Genomic DNA, 20,272 nt, shown 5'->3' on the forward strand with positions numbered 1-20,272 from the left:
GGACCATGTGATGAGTACAGTGATGTCATCAAAGGTCCTTTACCCAGATCCAGAAGAAAGAAGAAAAGCCGGGCTGCGCGAACAAGTGGATTAAGGTGAGTTAAATGTTTTTTAAAATTTTATTATTTAACCCCTCCATCCCTAATTTACTTTGCATTCTGTTTTAAGAATGCTATTATTTTCCCTTATAACCATGTTATAACTGAAAATAATACAATCTACACAACACCTAAGTTCGGGTTTGGGTACCAAACATGCCGATTTTTCTTACACGCGTGCAAAACGCATTAAAATGTTTTGCACTTGCGCGTAAAAATCGCACATTTTCCAACGACGCACCCGCATCTTATCCAGGCAAAAAACATGACGCCCGTGTGAAAGAGGCCTTAGGGTGTTCCATTCCATTACCCTGCCTTTTACATATTCCAGCTTATTATGACAAGTGAATTAACTATATTTTATATACTGATATTTTTATTACTATTGGGTAAATAACCGTAATGATTGAATATTTATCAGTCATGATTATTGTTTTGTAGTTGTGAAGATAACAGTCACAGAAGATGGATTACATGGACATACAACGGCTGAACATATTGTATTATTATTGGGGCGTATTTGACTGAATAGTTTGCATAGAAACTAATGCCCGCGAGGGGTTAAATGTATAATTGGATCCGTCCATTTGCGGTGTGCATGCTGTGATCCCACCACCCTAAGGGGGTGCTGCGACGTGCACCATGGCAGTGGAGGTAATGATCAGCATGCGATCTACTCAGTCTATTTGTGGTAGTGGATTCTGATGTTCCCCTTTAATTATGCATTCTTGTTCATTTGCCCATCAGTTTGCCTTTATTTAAGATGGCGCTGGCTGTGAGCGGACACATGGGATGGCGGCGCATGCGCATTGCGACTAGCAAGACGCACAGGTTTTGGTGCGTCTGGCTGGTGCGCGCCATGTATGTGCCCGTTCTACAGCCCTCTGTGGAGTGTTCAGCCTGCGATATGCCCTTGTGAGTCTTTACATATGTTGTGGCCAAGCGTTTTTAATTATGTATTTATTTACATTTAGTCAGAGACTACTAGTTGCCTGCTCTTGACATGTGCATTCTTTATTGTTGGTATTTTATTTTATTTGATAAAATTTAACTTTTATTGGTTATTTATTTTAATAAATTGTGAGCACTTTCATCTAACCTACTGACTTAAAAATCTCACGGCAGACCCTTAGTGTGCTGGATTATTTATTGATTTGTCTTTAAACAATGAGGCTTCTGTATGTGCTCTCTAAACTGTAATGGCACTGTTATCTCTGCCACTGCTTGCTAGCTTTTCAGTATATATATTTGCAAACACTTTGTGACATTTGCTGAGCTTGATTGCTATAATGGTAGCTATTTAATCGCTACACTTTTCTGCTCACTGGACACTCTCTCTGTTACTTGTTCAATTCCTTGACTCAGTTTCTGATAGCGGCGCTGTCACTGCCTATGCTGCCTAATAGCTACTCGGTAGCTTTCACACTAAGGCTACTTTCACACTAGCGTTCGATCGGATCCGTTCTGAACGGATCCGATCGTAATAATGCAGACGGAGGCTCCGTTCAGAACGGATCCGTCTGCATTATATTAGCTAAAAAAAGCTAAGTGTGAAAATAGCCTCGGACGGATCCGTCCAGACTTTCAATGTAAAGTCAATAGGGGACGGATCCGCTTGAAGATTGAGCCATATTGTGGCATCTTCAAACGGATCCGTCCCCATTGACTTACATTGTAAGTCTGGACGGATCCGCACGCCTCCGCACGGCCAGGCGGACACCCGAACGCTGCAAGCAGCGTTCAGCTGTCCGCCTGTCCGTGCGGAGGCGAGCGGAGCAGAGGCTGAACGCCGCCAGACTGATGCAGTCTGAGCGGATCCGCTCCATTCAGACTGCATCAGGGCTGGACGGCTGCGTTCGGGTCCGCTCGTGAGCCCCTTCAAACGGAGCTCACGAGCGGACCAGCGAACGCTAGTGTGAAAGGAGCCTAAATCGCTGCCCCCCCGACATGTTTTGCCATATACATGGCGTCTTCAGGGGATCGGGCAGTCTGCACCGATCAGTAGGTTAGATGAAAGTGCTCACAATTTATTAAAATAAATAACCAATAAAAGTTAAATTTTATCAAATAAAATAAAATACCAACAATAAAGAATGCACATGTCAAGAGCATGCAACTAGTAGTCTCTGACTAAATGTAAATAAATATATAACGAGTGCCTCTACATGTGCAGGGTATACAAAAGTGTAATCCATTTAATTATGTATAGCACTTTATGTTAGCACGTGAAATATTGTACACGTAATGATACACAGGTATGTAACTATTATATGCAATCATGGGCACTGATATACCACAGGATTTAATCGTTGTAATGGAGATCTGGCTGACATGGACTTAGTGTCTAGTCTGAACAGGCTGCAAGACAACACTGGGATTGCAAATGACTTTAAACATGCATCAATTGTTGATTTATTATGTGATGTATACATTTTTGCATTTTGTAATTCACTTGAGAAAGGTTCTGTGAGAGAACCGAAACGTCGCTGCTTGACATGTGAATAAAATACACTTTTTTTCACGTTTTACAGAGGAGTGCCGTGGATATTATATATATATATATATATATATATATATATATATATATATATATATACACTTTAAATAACATTTTTTATTTTTATTTTTTTAAAGGTTATATTCAGAGGATGGAGAGCACTTGGTCCTTATTCATACAAATAGTAAATTTTACGCCATGGATTCAGCATGTCCCCATGAAGGTACCCTATGAGATTTAGTTATTTAACATCTGTATGGAGCTGTAATTGGTGTCAGCTATTATGTAATGGAATGGTATTTGTCCTCCTCCATTAGGTGGTCCATTGGAGCAAGGAGACATAGAGGAGCTCTGTGATGGGCGACTGGCATTAACCTGTCCATGGCATTACTTTGAATTCTGCTTGGATGACGGTTCCTCTACCTCTGGATTACAGGTCCAATGATTTTCTATTGAACAAATAGAACCTTTAAAGAGGTTTTCAGGGAGTAAAATATCAATGACTTAGGCCTCATGCACACTTTCTCGTCCGCGGAAAACTGTTTGCGGACCCATTCAAGTCAATGGGACCGCTAAAAAAACGCAGAGGCACACAAGATTGTCGTCCGCATCCGTTTTATTCCTATCATTTGCATGGCAAACCTGTCTTAGACATTTTTTTTACCTTACTTTATGTCTGGTTGTCCTCCAAAAATAAAGGCAGACACACGGAAACAGAACCCCATTTCGCTTAACGGAACACAACAACGGTCGTGTGCATGAGGCCTTATCCTCAGCACACCGTAGGTCATCAACATCTGATTGGTGGGCATGCGACTTCTGGCACTCCTGCTGATCAGCTTTTAGAAGATGCCACAGCGCTCCGGTGAACACTGAGTCCTCTTCCTAGGCCTTTGAGGTCACACTCCTCAGCCACATGGGAAAGGTGCAGCTCGTTCCCATTCAAGTGAATGAGCCTGGGCTGCGATACCAAGCACAGCCACTATACACTGTACGGCGCTGTGCTTGGTGTGCTGTGAGGGGGCCGCAGTGCACGCTAGAGGGCCATAGCTGTCTTGAGGATGGTCATCAATATTTGACGCCTGTAAAAGGCATTTTAACCCCTTTCCAACATTTGACGTACTAGTAAGTCATGTGCAGGGGCAGTTACAGCCCTGCCCCTGCTGTATCTGCCAGTCCCAGCAGAATAACCCCTTATATGAGAACTGACAAAAGGAGATCCCTGGAGGGTGAAACCAATGGGGATTTTGACAAAAACTGAATGAGAGGGATGATAACCCAAAAATTAGTCCCCGTACAGAGTCACCCTTGTTAAAGGAGTTGTCTCACTTGGAACAATGATTAAAGGAAACCTGTCACCATGATTTTGCGCATAGAGCTGGGGCCATGGGCTGCTAGATGGCCGCTAGCACATCTGCAGTACCCAGCCCCATAGATCTCTGCGCTTTTATTGTGTTAAAAAAACGTTCTGATTGATATGCAAATGACCTGATATGAGTCCTGTAGCCAGAGATGAGTCAAGCGGAAAGGAGCCCAGCACCGCCCCGCGTCCTCCGAATCTCCTCCTTGCTGGCTGACGTCACAGAGCTGGAGCGCCGAAATCTCGCGATGCGCGAGCTAGCGCATGCGTAGTTCGTTACCTGTGTTGATGCCAGTACAGGGAATGAACATGATGCCGACACTGCGCATGCGATAGCTCGTGCATCGCGAGATTTCGGCGCTCCAGCTCTGTGACGTCAGCCAGCAAGGAGGAGATTCGGAGGACGCGGGGCGGTGCTGGGCTCCTTTCCGCTTGACTCATCTCCGGCTACAGGACTCGTATCAGGTAATTTGCATATCAATCAAAACGTTTTTTTAACACAATAAAAGCGCAGAGAGCTATGGGGACTGGGTACTGCAGATGTGCTAGTGGCCATCTAGCAGCCCATGTCCCCAGCCCATGTATATGCGCAAAATCATGGTGACAGGTTTCCTTTAAGCCCTCACACAGCTCCATCGACTGAATAATAAACGTATGTTTCTCAGAAGATGGCTGTACTGGTCCCCAGAGGCTGTGCAAAAGCACCATGGTGCCCGTAAACCAATCCATCAAAGTCTGCGCTGCAAAAGGCGGTCTTTCCCTTCCCTGCAATGTACCCAAACAGCAGTTTATAGCCACGTTTATGGCATTTCCGTACCCAGTAAAAACCGCCTAACAATTTAAAGGGTGTGGTGTGTGCATATTGGGCACTGAAATCTGTGGAAAACTTGCAGTTTTCATTTTGCACAGTCCCTGCTCATTCATTTCTGCCAAACACTTGTGCGGTCAAAATGCTCACACCTTGGGGGTGTAGTTTCTGAAATTGGGTCACTTATCAGTGGTTCCATTTATTATTTCAGCCCAGGGCCTCTACAGTTGTCAGCACAAATGCGTAAATCACCATATTGGGCCTCAAATGGTCATGGTGCTCTTTCATTCCTGAGCCCTATGGTATGGCCAAGCAAAAGATTAGGGCCACATGTAGGGTTTTTAAAACCAGGAAGGACGGCATAATAATAATAAGGATTATTTTTCACAATGGCACATGCTGGGCACAACATATTGGGCACTGAAATGGCATATCTGTGTAAAACTTCAAATTTTCACTTTCATCTGCTGTGAAATTTTTTTTAATTTTTTTTTCAAAACACCTGTGGGGTCAAAATGTTCACTATGACTTGGGTCTAAAGAGACATTTTCATAGCCAAGGTTTTCTATCATTAATTTCGAGTGGATAGAAATCTTTCCTCATCACGTGATGATCACAGAAGTGCACTGCTCCTTACCCGACACAACTCCTATAACTGTAAATACAGTTGCAAGAAAAAGTATGTGAACCCTTTGGAATGATATGGATTTCTGCACAAATTGGTCATAAAATGTGATCTGATCTTCATCTAAGGCACAACAATAGACAATCACAGTCTGATTAATCTAATAACACACAAATAATTAAATGTTACCATGTTTTTATTGAACACACCATGTAAACATTCACAGTGCAGGTGGAAAAAGTATGTGAACCCTTGGATTTAATAACTGGTTGAACCTCCTTTGGCAGCAATAACTTCAACCAAACGTTTCCTGTAGTTGCAGATCAGATGTGCACAACGGTCAGGAGTAATTCTTGACCATTCCTCTTTACAGAACTGTTTCAGTTCAGCAATATTCTTGGGATGTCTGGTGTGAATCCCTTTCTTGAGGTCATGCCACAGGATCTCAATCGGGTTGACGTCAGGACTCTGACTGAGCCACTCCAGAAGGCGTATTTTCTTCTGTTTAAGCCATTCTGTTGTTGATTTACTTCTATGCTTTGGGTCGTTGTCCTGTTGCAACACCCATCTTCTGTTGAGCTTCAGCTGTTGGACAGATGGCCTTAAGTTCTCCTGCAAAATGTCTTGATAAACTTGGGAATTCATTTTTCCTTTGATGATAGCAATCCATCAAGTCCCTGACGCAGCAAAGCAGCCCCAAACCATGATGCCCCCACCACCATACTTCACAGTTGGGATGAGGTTTTGATGTTGGTGTGCTGTGCCTCTTTTTCTCCACACATAGTGTTGTGTGTTTCTTCCAAACAACTCAACTTTGGTTTCATCTCTCCACAGAATATTGTGCCAGTACTGCTGTGGAACATGCAGGTGCTCTTGTGCAAACTGTAAACATGCAGCAATGTTTTTTTTGGACAGCAGTGGCTTCCTCTGTGGTATCCTCCCATGAAATCCATTCTTGTTTAGTGTTTTACGTATCGTGAATTCACTAACAGGGATGTTAGCATATGCCAGAGACTTTTGTAAGTCTTTAGCTGACACTCTAGGATTCTTATTCACTTCATTGAGCAGTCTGCGCTGTGCTCTTGCAGTCATCTTTACAGGATGGCTACTCCTAGGGAGAGTAGCAGCAGTGCTGAACTTTCTCCATTTATAGACAATTTGTCTTACCGTGGACTGATGAACAGCAGGCTTTTGGAGATACTTGTATAACCCTTTCCAGCTTTATGCAAGTCCACAATTCTTAATCGTAGGTCTTCTGAGAGCTCTTTTGTGCGAGGCATCATTCACATCAGGCAATGCTTCTTGTGAAAAGCAAACCCAGAACTGCTGTGTGTTTTTTATAGGGCAGGGCAGCTGTAACCAACACCTCCAATCTCATCTCATTGATTGGACTCCAGTTGGCTGACACCTCACTCCCATTAGGTCTTGGAGATGTCATTAGTCTAGGGGTTCACATATTTTTTCCACCTGCACTATGAATGTTTACATAGTGTATTCAATAAAAACATGGTAACATTTAATTCTTTGTGTGTTATTAGTTTAAGCAGACTGTGATTGTCTATTGTTGTGACTTAGATGAAGATCAGATCACATTTTATGACCAATTTGTGCAGAAATCCATATCATTCCAAAGGGTTCACATACATTTTCTTGCAACTGTATATCCAGTCCTGTATCAATATGTCCTTTAGGTCATATTCCCACAGTGGATTATTGATGAGGATTATGGCTTGCCTTCCACACTTAAAGAGGACCTTTCACCGATTATTACAATGTGAACTAAGTATACAGACATGTAGAGCGGTGCCGGGGGATCTCCCTACACTTACTATTATCCCTGGGCGCCGCTCTGTTCTCCTGCTATGCCCTCCGGTATGTCCGCTCACTAAGTTATAGTAGGCGGAGATTTCAGTCACTAAGTTATGGTAGGCGGAGTCTGCCCTTGTTCTGCTCTAGTGCTGGCCAATCGCAGCGCAGAGCTCACAGCCTGGGAGGTTATTTTCTCCCAGGCTGTGAGCTCTGCAATGCGATTGGCCAGCGCTACAGAAGAACAAGGGCAGACTCCGCCTACTATAACTTAGTGAGCGGAGATACCGGAGGCCATAGCAGGAGAACAGAGCGGCGCCCGGGGGTAATAGTAAGTGCAGTGAGATCCCCGGGCGCCGCTCTACATGTCTGTATACTTAGTTCACAGTGTAATAATCGGTGAAAGGTCCTCTTTAAAGGGGTTGTCGGAGTTATATAAAAACTCAGGCCTAAAATCTGTTTCTTAGAGCGCTGTGCTTCGGTCCTCCTGCTGCTGATGTCATCTTCTTGGCTGCAGCGGTGACCTCAGCCGTGCACAGGACATCTCTGCTGAGGTTAGTTATTGGCTGCAGCAGTGACCTGTGTGCACAAAACCTCACCACTGCAGCCATAACAAAATAGCAGCAGTGAGGACTGGAGCGCAGGAAGAAGAAAAGGATAAAACAGGTGAGCATACATTCTATTTAACTCTTTAAAAGGGTTATCCAAGGCCTATAATGCCCCCCATATGCCTGGGCACCCTAACACAGATTGCACTTGCCTTGCTCCCCGGCACTCGCGTCACTTCTGATGCTGGCGCGGCCACCGCTGCATCTCCCTGTCGCGCGGATGAAAACATTCGGAGCGGGAGGGGGGGTTCCTGGTCATCCTCGTGAGTGACGCTAAGGAGGCTCGTTGCTGCCTGCTATTGGCTGCTCCCCCCAAACGCTGGATGTTTTTGTTCACGCAACGGGGGGATGCAGCGCCGGTTGTGCCTGGATCAGAAGCAATGCAGGTGCCAGGGAGCGAGGTAAGTACAACCTCTGTGAGGGTCCCGGAATATGGGGGGGCATTATAGGTCTTGGATGACCTCTTTAATATAAGCTTCCCATTGTTTTAGTTCATATAACAAGGACCTTACCACTGGTGAATTTGAAATTTGTGTTGATGGAAAAAAAAGGTCACATTCTTGCCATGGTTTCTGTGGATTAACCTCTTTGAATAGGGCTAAATCCGCATGCAGATCTGCAACGTCTACAAATGCAAATCTGTGGCAGAAATCCAAGGGTAAGGGGGATTTTTCAAATAACATTTTTTATTGTGTCTTTGATAGTGAACCCCATAATATAAGAAAAGACAGCATAACAGTTATGAGACATAGAACGCATTAAGTTGTATGAATTTAGCAATAAAAACAACATTTCTTTAAAAAAAAGTTTATGGATTCTCCAAGCTACAGATATTGGTCACTTATCAGATCAGTGGGGCGTCTGACACCCATCACCCTTACCGATCAAATGTCTCAGTGCTGGAAAATATACAGTGTACACATGTTAAAGTAGACCGCTCCATACACCATGTAGTGGCCATGTCCAGGTACTGCAGTTCAGCCCCCATTCAAGTGAATGGGAGCTGAGTTTCAGTACTCTGGTACACAGTCCATGGAGCCCTCTGCTTCCCCTTTGTACACTGTTAGTTTCTGGCACCATGACTGCCCAAAACAGCTGATCGGTGCCTGGTGTCTGTTCCCCACCACAGGATAGGTCATCAATATCTGTAGTCCAAAGAACCCCTTTAAATCTTCACATCACATTTGCTAGATTTGTGGTGCGATAGTGGATCGGTGATGGTGGTTAGGCCAGCTGGATTCCTACTTTAACTAATTATTTAAAATTTTGTGATTTTAGAACCAAGTGTATGAAGTGAAAGTTTGTGAAGGGAAAGTTTATATCCAGACGCAGAATGCATTATCTCTTAACCCTTGGAAGATAACTCAGCCTAAACAGCCAGGTATGAGCATTTTGATGACCTTGTACATTGTCTGTAATGGCAACTAAAAGAGTTGTGCAGGCAGAGCCAGCACCACACAATGGGCGGATGAGTATGGTGCACCGGGTGCATCTGTTAGTATTCTAGGTCATGTGCACAATAATTGCTGGGTGTCGAATGCTTGCCTTAACAACTGCCCAACCCCCATCCATTAGTATGCATGTCATATTTAGTGGGAGAGTGTGCCTCCATGACCCCTTTAAACTGGTACTGCCAGCATCATACTTAACTTATCATGTTGCGTCAGATTTCATGTAACAGAAATCTCTAAATGGGGCCAAAGAGGGATTAGGTACTTACATTCTGTACATCAGTGGTCGTCCAATAACACATATGAATCTTATGTATCTGTGATATCACAAAAGCATTTTGAGTGGATTTCCCTTTGAACCATGCTCAGTAGTCAGCAGTCGAGTTCCCTCAAACCTAGGTTGTAGTATCAGCACTAACATACAGGTAATATGTTTTATAGGTAACACTGAGGCTACTGGAAGCACACAAGCCATAGGTGATGAATGTTCCTTGACCTTCTGGGCCAGCAAAATCCTTTGCACTCCAGATCCAGAAGAGAAGGTGCGGCTGCAAATGTGAAAAAATTGCTGTCCATCATAAGAGTCCACTAGTCTGCGTGGCAGAATGCGATTGTTACTATTACTTTTATATTTTATTTTGTGTAGAGGCAGTACATAAGTGTGGTGTTCTCCCCAGGCTAAACTGACTCATCAAGCACAAGAGTTGTGGAACTCAGGGAGAATTACAGAAATTGGACACGCGGAACCCCCTGTCCAGCCGAGCCGCAAAGAGAACCTCACCATAGTACAGCCAGGCCGAATCAAGAGAGGCAAGGGAGGCACACTGGTGAGACAGGTTGATTTCTTGAGCTTTTTTGTTTCACCTCTGAGAACCTGGCTATATAAGCAATGCCTTGTTTTACAGGGAGTGTATTAAAGGGTTTTTCTCACAACAGATAGGTGATAAATGTCTGATCACTGAAGGTCCCACCACTGATCACTAGAACAGGGGTTCCAAGCCACTTCTTCCTATTAACTGCACCTCTGCAGTAAGTGTGAGGGGTTGAAATGAGCTTCAGCCGAACCTGAGCCATGTCATTCCATGCAATGTCTATGGGACTGACAGAAAGAGCTGTATTTGGCTCCATCATTTCCATTGATTTCTTAGACACTGGACCACCATGTCATTCAAACTCCTGAGTGCGGATTAATGGGGGGCATGTAATGCCTGTTCTAGTGATCGTGGCGGGGCCCTTAACAGTCAGCTATTTCTCACCTATCCTGTGGGAGTGTCTGACAGCATTGCGCTGTGCTTTATTCAGATGGTACACAGAGTAGAATGCCATATACTTGAGGATTCTAATCATTGCAAGTATGTGAACACTGGTTATAAATGCAACTATGTGTATTGCGTATCCCAGCAGTGAATTTTTAATAAATGAGAGATGGCTCACAGAAATAGATAATTAAAAATAAAGAAGGTGAAGTGAATCTATTGTTCAAAAAAGCCATATTGTTTCAATAAAAGAAAAAACACCCTGAAATCATGAAGTTTTCACACAGGCTGACACTTCCTGTTCTCTGGGGATCACTTTCAGGCAGGATTACAGTGAACGGCAACACCTTTATTATTAGCTGGAAGAAGCTGTGATAGTTGCAGCACACCATCTCGCCATCTCCCCCTCCCTGCACAGTGACATATGCACAGGCTACAAAGCATGCCCACAACACTTTCCATAGAAGTCAATAGAGAGTCTCTAAGTATTTCTAAAGAAAGTCTGTGAACCGATTAGAAAATTGATGTTTCTGTATCTGCCTTTAATTAGTAAAAATAAATATGTATCTTCCATTATTGTAGATAACACTACTGCCTACGGTGGCTTCGAATATTATCTGGGGAATAGAAGTCCACCTTTTTTTTTTTTTTTTTTTTTTTTTTTTTTAAATATTGTTCACAGTAACAATAAGTTGTGTAATGGTGCCTTCTATAGGTGAAATATGGATTTGAGCAGTTAGGAAAAAATTAGATACTGTGTATTTATTTATCTTTTATTTTGTGGGGCCTAGGCCCAGATAAATTCTCGTAGTCAGTGGTTTCTGATAAGCAGATTACATCCATTTAAAAAAATGTTATACATTTTAATTTCCATTTCCACAATATCCAAAGAACTGTCTATGATTCATGTAGCACTTATAAAATTTCTGTGGAACGGTAACTATTTTAGTCCCCATGGTAACACGGAATTTGTTTTCATAAGACGCATTCCACCTGGTGGTTCAGACAAATCTTCTGGGTCAGTGTCTTAGATAAAGAAAATTGCCTTTTAGGGATTTTACACTAAAGTGTTGTCTGTTGCAGCTACAGTATACAGTCCTGATCAAAAGCTTAAGACCACTTGAAAAATGGCAAAAAATCATATTTAGCACGGCTGGATCTTAACAAGGTTCCAAGTAGAGCTTCAACATGCAACAAGAAGAAATGAGAGTGAGACAAAACATTTTTTGAGCATTAAATTTAATGAAAACAACGATTAAACTGAAACAGGCTGTTTTTCAGCTGATCCAAAGTTTAGGACCAGTGCAAAGATGTGGATTCATTCTCATTTTCTGTCAGGTAGTCACACGTTGTGATGGCAAAGGCAAAAAAACTCTCCCTTTTTGAACATGGTTGGGTTGTTGAACTGCATAAGCAGGGTCTCTCACAGCGCGCCATCGCTGCTGAGGTGGGACGCAGTAAGACAGTCATTTGGAATTTCTTAAATGATCCTGAGGGTTATGGAACAAAAAAGTCAAGTGGAAGACCCAAACAAAATGTCATCAGCACTGAGCCGGAGGATCCAATTGGCTGTCCGTCAAGACGCTGGATGATCCTCGACCCAAATTAAGGCCCTTACTGGTGCTGACTGCAGCCCCATAACCATCAGACGGCATCTGAGACTGAAGGGCTTCAAAAACAAAAAACGTCTTCAAAGACCTCGTCTCCTTGAACGCCACAGAACTGCTCGTTTGGAGAGCACCAAACATAGGACATTCAAAGGTGGAAGAAAGTTTTATTCTTTGATGAGAAAAAATTTAAGCTTGATGGTCCTGATGGTTTCCAACATTACTGGCATGACAAGCAGATACCACCTGAGATGTTTTCTACGCGCCACAGTGGAGGGGGCGCCATAATGGTCTGGGGTGCTTTTTCCTTCAGTGGAACAATGGAGCTTCAGGAAGTGCAGGGGCGTCAAACGGCCACTGGCTATGTCCAGATGTTGCAGAGAGCATTCTTCATGACTGAGGGCCCTCGTCTGTGTGGTATCCACTGGGTTTTTCAACAGGACAACGCTACAGTACACAATGCCCGCAGGACGAGGGACTTCTTCCAGGAGAATAACATCACTCTTTTGGCCCATCCTGCGTGTTCCCCTGATCTAAATCCAATTGAGAACCTTTGGGGATGGATGGCAAGGGAAGTTTACAAAAATGGACAACAGTTCCAGACAATAGATGGCCCTCATGCGGCCGTCTTTACCACTTGGAGAAATGTTCCCACTCACCTCATGGAAACACTTGCATCAAGCATGCCGAAACAAATTTTAAAAGTGATCAACAATAACGGCGGAGCTACTCATTACTGAGTTCATGTTTGGAAGTTAGATTTCTCTTTTGGGGGGTTTAGTTTTTTTTGGGAGGTGTGGTCCTAAACTTTTGATCAGCTGAAAAAAAGCCTGTTTCAGTTTATTAGTTGTTTTTATTAAATTGAATGCTCAAAAAATGTTTTGTCTCACTCCCATTTCTTCTTGTTGCATGTTGAAGCTCTACTTGGAACCTTGTTAAGATCCAGCCATGCTAAATATGATTTTTTGCCATTTTTCAAGTGGTCTTAAACTTTTGATCAGGACTTTATCTCCCTAACATAATGGGACAGTAAAATTCTCACAGGAAAAACGTGCGCTCGTGTGATCAGGAGCTGTGCAATGGCTGTAATACACAGTGTAGCCTCGCTGTAATGGTGGAGATCAGAGGAACCACTGATATCACTGTTTCACATCTCAGATGTTGCAGTCAATAGTGACACTGGCGTCTAAGGTGTTTTTCACAGAAGGTTTCTGTTAGCCCATTAGCTTCCACTTCCATGTTTGCTATCCATATCAACCTTCTAGGCCCTGCTAGAGGCATGGGCTAATAGGCTGCCTGTCAGTGCAATAAAACCCTCTAAAACAGGGTAAAAGTGATCAAGCAATCATTGTTTAAAAAATGAAAAGTTTAATAAACATTAGTAAAAAATAAAGCTCCCCTTCACCCCCCAAAAAAATATATTTTGAAGCAAATTCACCATAAAAAAAACCTTGGTACCACTGCACTTATAACAATCCATAGAATAAAACTGCTTATTTATACCGCATGGCACAAAATTCTGGTGGATTTTGCTGGGGGTTTTAAAGTAACTAAGTCATCAATATTACAAAAACTGACAACCTCTTTAAAGAAAACCTGTCCCCTTGGATACGCCATTTTAGGCTACTTTCACATCTGTAAGTCAATTGTGCTGGATAAAAAAAAAAAGATCCGGCGGCCATTGACTTGGTTTTAGTGTCAGATCCGAATTCTTCATTTTTGATATAATACAACCAGATCCATTCTTAGGGGTTGCAGCCGTTTGTATTATCCGAACGGAAGCGCTTTGCTGTGGTTTTGAGATCCCCTGTGAAAGTAGCTTAAACTACCCACGCGCTCATGGAGCTCTGGAAGTACCTTTAGGCCACCTGCACACAGGTGCGGGTGAATGCACATAAGATCTACACAATTTCTGTGCAGATTTATATGCGTTTCTGCAGCATATCCGCACCAAAATCCGCAATTTCTAACAGCGGTTTTTGGTGCAGATTTAAGGTGGTTTTGCCGCAGATCTCGCCCTTCCATTAAAAAAAAGGAGAAATCCGCAGTTAAAAGTGCAAACATAATTGACATGCTGCAGATCCGCAAAGCAGGTCAATTTCTGCACAGAATAAAATCTGCAAAGTGTACATGAGATCTGTATAATCTCATACACTTTGCTGGTTCTGTAATATGCTGCGTTTTTTCTGCACGAAACCCGCGTGGAAAAACCCGCAACGCGTGCAGTCATATGCAAATGAGTCTGTTCAAGTCAAGGAGGCCGGCTGTTTACTCCTCCAGGTTAAGGTTTCCCTGCCCGCCCCTCATCTCCTGCATCTTGATTGACGTTCTCTCGGGCAGGGAACATCACCCCCAGGTTTCATTAGATCCCCTGCATGCCAAGTGAATGTGGTTGTATCAGCAAGAGAGTACAGCAATGGAGCCTGCGCAAGATTCCGTGAGCCCCGGTGAAGACATTCCCTGCCTGAAATCACCTAAATCAAGCTGCAGGAGACGCGGGGCGGACAGGGAAACCTTGATTTGGAGGAGCAAAACGCTAGCCTCCTTGACTTGAGCAGGCTTATTTGCATATGGCAGGAGGAAAATTTTCAGCACATTTACTAGTTAGAAAACCACAAAAAGCTCCTTAAAGGGAACCTGTCACCGGGATTTTGGGTATAGAGCTGAGGACATGGGTTGCTAGATCCGCAATACCCAGTCCCCATAGCTCTGTGTGCTTTTATTGTGTAAAAAATATGATTTTATACATATGCAAATTAACCTGAGATGAGTCCTGTCCCTGACTCGCCTCACATACAGGACACATCTCAGGGACGGGACTCATGTCAGGTTAATTTGCATATGTATCAAATCGGGTTTTTTACACAATAAAAGCACACAGAGCTATGGGGACTGGGTATTGCGGATGTGCTAGCGGCCATCTAGCAGCCCATGTCCTCAGCTCTATACACAAAATCCCGGTGACAGGTTCCCTTTAAGCACACGAATATGGTACTATAGGCAGTTTAAATAGCATATTCAAGACGACAGGTTCCCTTTTAAATCCCAAACTAGACAGGGGGGTCTGACACTCGGTTCTCCAGTAGCTTCGGCATAGGACAGGGCTGGTCACTGCTGCACTGCTCCCATTGCAGTAAAGGGAGTTGTGCTGCCATCGTGTCTACTACGAAGTAGATGGAGTTGTGAATTTTTTTTTTTTTTTTTTTTATTCCAGAGCTACTCTGAAACAGCTGATCAGCAGGGGTGCAGGGTGTCGGATCCTCCCCGATTAGATATTGATATCCTATCCTAATGCCTCATTTACACATCAGTGTTCGGTCAGTAGTTTCGAGCCAAAACCAGGTGCAGCTCTAAACACAGAACAGGTGCAGATCTTTCCCTTATATCTTAGGTCTGTGGAGGCTCCACTCCTGGTTTTGGCTCACAATCACTGATAGAAATCACTGACCAAAACACTGATGTGTGAATGAGGCTTAAGGATACACCCTGGAACACCCCTCTAAGGGCTCGTTCACACGACCGGCAAATTGCGGTCCGCAATGCACGGGCACTGTCCGTGGGGCAGGTGCATGGGGAACGCAGACCCATTCACTTGAATGGGTCCGCGATCCCTCCGTTCCGCAAAAAGATAGAACAAGTGGTGCGGAAGCACGGAATGGAACCCTAGAAAGCACTCCGTAGTGCTTCTGTTCCGGATTTGCGGACCCATTGAAATGAACGGGTCCGCATCCGTGCCACGGAACGGTGCCGTGTATTGCGGATCCGCAAATGTGGTCCGCAATACGGAAACGAGCAGCACACGTTCATGTGAACGAGCCCTAACGGATTAATTCAGCATCAGGACAGTTTGTGCCAGATAATCACTCTGAAGGGTGCATTATGGGATGCCATATTAAAGGAATTGTCTGTATTATCAGGACAAATCCCTTCCCTGTCTAAGGGAGCATGTGGGGGAGTTTTTAAGATCCCTAAAGAATGAAGAGTAGTCACATAATTTAGTCTAATCTGGCATTTTTCTAACAATTGTTCTGTATGTTTGCCTCCTAGGCCAGTAGAGTAGCATTGCTGCACTCCCTGGCAAACATCGAGCAATGGGCAATAGACTTGTCCTGGGACATCATTACCCGCTTTGCTACCTTTGAACTGCAGACCGGTGAGAGGCTTCCAAAAGAATTCTTCTCAGATTTTGTGAAAGTTGCTGGTGATGAAGCAAAGGTTTGTAACTCTTGTAATGCATAATGCTGGAAATCTTTTCTCATGTGATGCAAATAACTTATGATGGCTTGTCTTCCTTAGCATTACTGCTTGCTGGAGAAGCGGCTTGTGGACCTGGGCAGTCATTTTGGAGATCTACCTGTGCACAATGGTGAGAACATGCATCAGTGGATCAGTAAGGCTCCATTCACACGTCTGTGGTGTGTTGCGGATCCGGCACCCCTATAGAAATGCCTATTCTTGTCCGCAAGCTGCAGACAAGAATAGGACATGGTCTATCTTTTGCGGAGCTGCGGACCCGAAGATCGGGGCTGCGCTCAGCAAATGCAGATGCGGACTGCACACTGTGTGCTGTCCGTATCCATTCCGTCCCTATAGAGAATGAATAGGTCCGCACCTGTTCTGCAAAATTGCGGAACGGATGCGGACCCATTTGCAGACGTGTGAATGGAGCCTTATCAGTATTTTGTGCACAGACTCCTATGACCATGGATATCTTTGCAGGCTTGTGGCAGTCTGCTTCAGATACAGCACATGACTTACTTGGACGGTTGGCTATTGTACATATGGTCCATGAAGCCAGGTAATAAGCTGCAAATGTGAAGCCATCCTAACACCAGCGAGTGGGAATCGCCTATAGCAGGTGCTCCCCCACGATTGTTAGCTTTGCCTCCATTCACTAGTGCAGTCTGTGTGATGCACAGGCCACATGAGATGTCCCTGACTGTGATGTACACTAACATATATTAACCCTGTAGTTCTTTATCTTTGAAAGAGGTCTAGATGTCCACCCCCAGACGCTGCAAAGATTTTTGGCACAGGGAGATGACAGTTCAGCTCAGGTTTTAGAAGTCATTTATACAGACGAGATCACCCATGTGGCGGCAGGCCTGAAGTGGTTCACGTACATATGTGACAAGGAGCAGCGGGTAAGAGGCTCAGATCTAATGGATGGCCTGTTCTCCTATGGTGTGCCTGCTTGAGATGAAATGCCTGGATATTTGGTTGCTTGTGGGGTCCTTTTGTATACCGCCAATGGTTGACAATATGTGCTTAGTGCTTTAAAACTTTTTTAATAGCATACTGATTTGGTTATGTCGTAAATGTCTGATCGGTAGGGGTCCAACTGAAGGAACCCTCACAATCCCAAGAGGTAGGCTGCAAGACCAAGGGTAAATTCAAAAACAAACTGCTCAGTATTTTTAACTTTTTACTGTATGGGAGAGTTACTACATGTTCAAGACCACCGCCCTGATGGGAAGGGGGGCAGCACCAAGATCACTGTGGGTCTCAGCAGTTGGATCCCTTCCGCACTAAAAATCTGCAACAATTTACAGAAATTCGATGTGGATGGTGTTTACAAATGTAATGTATGAATGCTTCATCACGTCATGTTCTGCGGAAGTATTGCTTCTAGCAGAAAACATTGGGGCAGATTTACTAATCCTTTCTAGCATCCAGCTGTGTAAATGTTCAATAGACACTCTAAAAATCAAGGTGGCTGATGCTGGAGAGTAAGGGTGGGTTGACATCTTGTCGGGTATTTATCATATATAAAAATATGAAATTATAAAAATTATGATTTCATATTTTTTTATGAAAAATAAAAAAAATAAAAATGGAAATTTAATTGGCGGACATATAAACGCCAGTTCTTTTATTGATGAGATCTAAAGTTAATTTGTGCAGCTAATGAAACAGGGTGCAATTAATTATACAAAATATAATTTATTATAAATACAAGCAGTACAAATGGCATACAAATGAATACAAAGATATATCAAAATTGACCATAAGATGGTGCTCCACCGTTTACAGGCTGACTTAAGTACAATACAATACTACTTTTCCTTTTTATCAAATTATTACCGATTAATATACTGGTAATCAAAATATTATAATGCAACAACAACAACAAAAAAAAAAAAAAAACAATAGAAATGAATCTGTGGAAAATCCCTTATGCTCAATCAGAGAATATGGCAGTAAGAGACACCTTATAAATACGCCCGTTGACCTAACTACGGATAATAAAATCCGATCAGAGATTTCACTCTGATAGCAATATTACAGAAATTCTAATGATGTGCACGTTCATTAAAATTTCCCATAAAATTATTGTTTTAACACTATAGACCCACTAATAATGGGGTCTCAACTATATGCCAATTGGAGCGATTTATAATTACTGCAAGTAAAATAGATCATACATTACCCCTGGCTTTGGGATAAAGAGCTTTTAGAAGGGACCCAGCTTTCCAAGATTCAGATCTATCCCGTCCTAAGGTACGTTCCTGACGTGTGAAGTGATGCTGATGAATGAATTCCCAAGTGTTCTCCCTGAAGAAGTTCCAAGTGATGTTTGGCTCCAGTCCTCTTTGTCCCAAGTGATTTTTCAAGTGATCTTAGTTTTTTTTCTTCCCCAAAAACTGGTTCAGATATCCTAATCCTTATCTATGCCCATCCCCTCTTGGATTAGGGATTTCCAATTAGATAAGGTGGGTGTGACGTATGGTAATCATGGGTATGATGTCATTTTATTGGCATTTTTGAAAAGCTTCTGCCCATCTACCACTTGATGGCACTGTTGTATCATATAGCAATTTTAAGAATTAACATATATATCTGGCTTTATTACACCTCTTAACCTTTGGTCTCTCCCAACTTAAATCAATTAGGAGGTATTCTTTCTGACACTTTAGGATCACTTTCCCAGACACCATGGATCCATTTTGACAGTTAACAGACCATCTTATTTATGGTCAGATAAGAGAACCATAAACTTCTAGCTTTTGCCCTGGTTTGTATACACCTAATTGTCACAGCTATTTGAATAATGATGTTTGAAATACCCTCAGCTCCTCTGAATAGACCCTTCTTAAGAGAAGAAAACAACAACTTGCTATATCCCCTCAATGAGATACAATACAAAAAGATACATTAATAATGTCTGGTTATAATACTTAATATTGCTTATTATATATGAATCATTAACAAGTTCAAACGCTAAATAAATGCACACAGGAATATATATATATATATACATACGAAAAGATACCCATTCCACACCAGATGTGTTTTATGGATGTCTCTTATTAGATCATAGCTTAGCTATATAACACCCATTGTTCCTCAGACTGATATGTTTAGAGAAACCAGTGTTTTTAAGCAATAACCTCTCATGACCCCGGTAGTTAAGACAGTTCATGTGAGACCCATTACAATCTCTAAGATACCACATCTGTTGGCAATAACTTTTAAAACAATATACATTGTATGCCAGTGACCATTCCTTCTCTGGCTTATTCCAGCAGAGAGTTTGGCCTCTTAAAGGTAATGTGAATCTCCATTTTGGTTCTAATATTGTCAGACCTTAATGTGCAGATATGAATATGCCCGACAATCTGCGTTCTGGATTCCGTTATGGCTTTCCGTTTTAACGGAAAATAACGGAATCCATGAGATGGGCGTCAAAAACCAGGATGGATCCGTTCTGCTGCCCATAGACTTCTATTAAGACGGCTAAAAACAGAATGCCTTATAAAGGCTTCCGTTTTCACTTCCGTCCTAATACAAGTCTATGGGCAGCAGAACGGATCCGTCCTGGTTTTTGACGTCCGTCTCATGGATTCCGCTATTTTCCGTTATAACCATGTTATAACGAAAAGCCATAACGGAATCCAGAAAGCAGATGTGAACCCACCCTAAATCTAGCACACGTATCGACTATCAATTTATACCATCTATTGCAGGGGTGGCCAACCTTACAGACACAAAGAGCCCAAAAAGAAAACGTATGACTACCAGGAACCACAAACTATACATTTGCACTCAAGTCACCATATTTTTCGCCTTACAAGATGCACCTAGGTTTCAACAAAGAAAAATAGGAGAAGAAAAAATATTTTTCATTAGCAGAGAAAAAAAGAAAAAAAATATTT

At 42.8% G+C, this 20,272-nt stretch overlaps 1 protein-coding gene across 2 annotated transcripts in view; it reads left to right on the top strand.

The window, feature by feature from the left end:
* Nucleotides 1-20,272, top strand: part of LOC122929552 (uncharacterized protein HI_0077-like) — a 51,582-nt gene that overhangs the window by 24,808 nt on the left and 6,502 nt on the right. For both annotated transcript variants that reach the window (XM_044283167.1, XM_044283166.1), the window contains exons 2-10: nt 2,733-2,818; nt 2,913-3,031; nt 9,081-9,183; nt 9,695-9,795; nt 9,931-10,080; nt 16,164-16,331; nt 16,413-16,482; nt 16,836-16,914; nt 17,107-17,260. In XM_044283167.1, the coding sequence (XP_044139102.1) occupies nt 2,794-2,818; nt 2,913-3,031; nt 9,081-9,183; nt 9,695-9,795; nt 9,931-10,080; nt 16,164-16,331; nt 16,413-16,482; nt 16,836-16,914; nt 17,107-17,260 (969 nt within the window). In that variant the 5' untranslated portion in view covers nt 2,733-2,793. The remainder of the gene's footprint in view (nt 1-2,732; nt 2,819-2,912; nt 3,032-9,080; nt 9,184-9,694; nt 9,796-9,930; nt 10,081-16,163; nt 16,332-16,412; nt 16,483-16,835; nt 16,915-17,106; nt 17,261-20,272) is intronic.

Source organism: Bufo gargarizans, chromosome 2 (genome assembly GCF_014858855.1).
Source record: "Bufo gargarizans isolate SCDJY-AF-19 chromosome 2, ASM1485885v1, whole genome shotgun sequence".
Lineage (NCBI taxonomy): Eukaryota > Metazoa > Chordata > Amphibia > Anura > Bufonidae > Bufo > Bufo gargarizans.